Genomic DNA, 3,575 nt, shown 5'->3' on the forward strand with positions numbered 1-3,575 from the left:
AGCAGGTTTCTAGAAGACAAGCAATAGTTACAGAGCTTCCTATGGCAAAACTCCTTCAGTTGCATCAGTGACGTAGATTTGGTACACAGGCTGAAAATAGTTAAAAAATCTCTGTATTCTCACCAGAGTGGAGGTAATTGCCCATTCTGGCAATAACTAATTATGTTTGACCTGCTTGTGTCTTGCGGTCCTGAAGCAGAGCTTCCCCAAAATGCTTTAATGAAGTTCCACTTTTTACAGACTCACTAACCACTTTTTTCCCTCTCTGTCATTGATCTGCAGAATGCAACAGCAACACCAGCAACGTCGAATGTTCACAGCTGCCCTCCTGGCACTCTTTTTCCTTCTGGCAGCTGTGAGTACCACTGAGGCTGGCAAGAAAGAGAAACCAGGTAAGGTCCGGTCTAATTCAGAGTTAATCCCCAAGATAGATTGCATGTGTGTGAGAATGTCAAATACTTCTGGTTTTGTAAGGAAATCAGGCCACTTGTTAACCTTTTGATGTCAGGGTAGGATTTTTGGCTGTGTCATGTTGTTGTGTGTTAAACAGGGAAACAGAAAGGGGTTTCCATGTCAAGTGGCAGCTTTACAGCCCCAGAGACTGGAGTCCTTGGTTTATCACATAGTGGGTGTTGCAAAGCAGCTTAAAGTGTGCTCTGTGAATAGTTTCATGCTTGACTTAGGTGGAACCAAACAGAAGTGATGAAAGAGCAGTTATGTCACTTGTTCAGTGTTATATATGACAGTGCTACACTGATGCTGTGTGATGTGGAAATCCTCTGACAAAGAACTGTGCTAATGCACTGCTGCACAGACAGCCAGACATCCAGCAGTACTTGCGTTCTGTCAGTGATGAACTCAGACCTCATTATAGGAGAAACCAGCCCTTAGTGGAAAATTCATTTCTGTCAAAATCAGTTTTGATGTTTTTTAAGGAATGTATTTTTTGGTGGTTTTCTTGAGGTCTTATTATTTTCAGGCAACTTATATACCATATAATATGAACTGTGAGTCTGTCAGAATTAGTGTTCCCAGTAAAAAAAAGGAACTTTTAAAGCATTTTGGCTTTGTGGAAATACAAGAAAACACATAAACATGCAAGACCTAGAAGAAAAATAATTTAATTTAAGTATATTTATAGTTACTTGTGATGTTTTAGGGGCCTAAGTAATTATTTTTATGAATCCTTGGTTTTCATAACATTACTGCCTTTTCTCATAAAACTTAGGTTTAAAGATCTAAATAAAATCATGATCCTTACTTTTTTGCCAGAGCAACAAACCCACCTGAATTAACAGCACTTCAATTACACTTTTCCATGTAGCTCCTTTGCCTTTGAAGTTTTGTTCATATTCTGATATAAAATGTGATATGGTATAGCAGATCAAAAGTTTGCATCTTGTGGTTGTTTCCTGGAGGTGCTCAAATCCTCTGATATGCAATGCCAGCATATACATTTCTCATTGTTTAGTGTAGAGTGCTTTAGCTGGAACTGAGGATATTTGTATGCCAACAGCTACTGGAGACAGAGGAGTGTCCTTTCTGAGTGAGAGCACTCTTGCATGTTTTAGTCAGTGATCCCTGTGGGTTTTTCGATTTCTGAAGATGAGAAGTCACTTGAGAATATCCAAATGGAATAGTAAACATGGCAGTGGGGATGAGTTTGAATGATCATCCTGCTTTGGACTCAAAGGGACTGACCTGTCTCTGCAGAATTGTAAAGAGGGTGTCAGTCCTTTGGCTTTTAAGGCAATTGTGTTACAAATGTCTTCCTCACTCACCTTCCAGGTGCTGTGATTTTGGTTAAGTTTAGGCAACTTCTCCGTAGGCTCTGGGAATTGACCACATCTCTGGCTTGGTTCCTTGTCTTCATCCAGAGAAAAAGGCGAAGAAGTCTGACTGTGGGGAATGGCAGTGGAGTGTCTGTGTGCCCACCAGTGGTGACTGCGGGCTGGGGACACGCGAGGGCACTCGCACTGGAGCTGAGTGCAAACAAACCACCAAGACCCAGAAGTGCAAAATTCCCTGCAACTGGAAGAAGCAGTTTGGAGGTCAGCATTGCTCTCTTAAGGGATTTACTTTGGTTTTTGAGTATGGAGCAGGAAGCCTGTTTTCTGCTTAGTTTTGCAGATGTCTTGGTGGAGGCGTTAGACCTGTATTTCAGGTTCATCAGAGCCAGAACGTGCAAGGTGTCAGAAGGCAGCTTCCACAGAGCTCCTCTGCAGAGAGGTTATAAATGGTTATATTTCCTGGTTATAAATGCTGCCTTCCTGAGTGCTGAAGTCTGCCCTCTGTGATGTTTGTCCCTGTGGAGGGCAGCAGTGCAAGTTCACAGCTGTGAACCTCTGGATGGCTCTCACAGGTTTACAATGTGTGATGTGGAGCGTGGGGGGCTGGCTGCCCACGTGTGCAATGGCAGCAGGGAGTGAAGACCAGTGTATTTAATTTTTATCATTCAGCTCAGAAGGTTCATGCGTTCCAGGTCAGGAAGATCTGTCCTGGACAAGATGTCTGTCCAAAACTGAAATTTGATTACTCTTGCAAATTTGCAAATTTACTTTTTTTCTACCAAGCAGCTTGCATGATTTTGAAATTATTGTGACCTTACCAACACAATCAGTGCTGCAGTTTCAGACTTGAGAAGTTTATGGGTGCACATAGATTCTGTTCAAGCTTTATTTGGTAACCTCTGGCATCACACAAATGGAGAAATAAACTTACAGAATGTAAATGACATTTCAAACTGCTGGGGGGGTTTTTTGTTTGGTTGGGTTTTTTTTGCTGTTCATATTCATAGATGAATGTATTTATCTTCATATGCCAAGAAATGCAATATCCATGCAAAAGCAAGAGGATTACATTTTAAAGCACTGTGGGGAGGAGAGAGACTGCGATTACCGCTGCAAATAATCTTTAAAGTTTTCCTGGAATTCTTTTCTTTGGTTGCACATCTTTTTGTCTGTAAGCACTAACTGCCTGTGATATCCTATTAGACTCGCAACATTTTGTTTTCACGTTCAGTCATTGTGTTTTAAATTTTGCCTTTTTTTTTCCTTGCTGCAGCTGAGTGCAAGTACCAGTTCCAGGCCTGGGGAGAATGTGACTTGAACACAGCCTTGAAGACTCGAACTGGGAACCTAAAGAGAGCCCTCCATAACGCTGACTGCCAGAAGACTGTCACAATCTCAAAGCCCTGTGGGAAGCTTACCAAACCCAAACCTCAAGGTAAATTCCATTTGCTGAAAGCTGCATGATAGTTCATTTGAATCAGTGGGTTTGTGATGCCCTGCATGCTTCAGTGGGAGCTCAGCTGTACAGGATATTGCATTTTCATGGCCATTCCTCAGCTCTGCACTTCTCCTGTCTGTCAGTGCTCAGGCAGGGAATATTCCTGAGCCGGATAGCCAAGGCTGTCTCACACTTGAAAAGCAAGCTGAAGATTAGAGCTCTAATTTTAACTTCAGACCACCTATACTCTTACCAGTTTTCTTACACAACTAGACTTCCAGAGTAAAGATTCTTTTCATAACTCAGTTGTTGATGGAAATGGAATAATAATAATAACGTGAATAAAA

General features: G+C 41.8%; 1 protein-coding gene across 1 annotated transcript; it reads left to right on the plus strand.

The window, feature by feature from the left end:
* Window positions 1–283: 283 nt before the first annotated feature.
* On the plus strand, window positions 284–3,254 carry PTN (pleiotrophin). Its single transcript, XM_062492581.1, has 3 exons — window positions 284–392; window positions 1,878–2,051; window positions 3,064–3,254. The coding sequence occupies exons 1-3, from the start codon at window positions 284–286 to the stop codon at window positions 3,252–3,254; spliced, it is 474 nt and encodes a 157-aa protein (XP_062348565.1).
* Window positions 3,255–3,575: the final 321 nt, after the last annotated feature.

The sequence above is a fragment of the Cinclus cinclus genome, chromosome 4, assembly GCF_963662255.1.
Source record: "Cinclus cinclus chromosome 4, bCinCin1.1, whole genome shotgun sequence".
Lineage (NCBI taxonomy): Eukaryota > Metazoa > Chordata > Aves > Passeriformes > Cinclidae > Cinclus > Cinclus cinclus.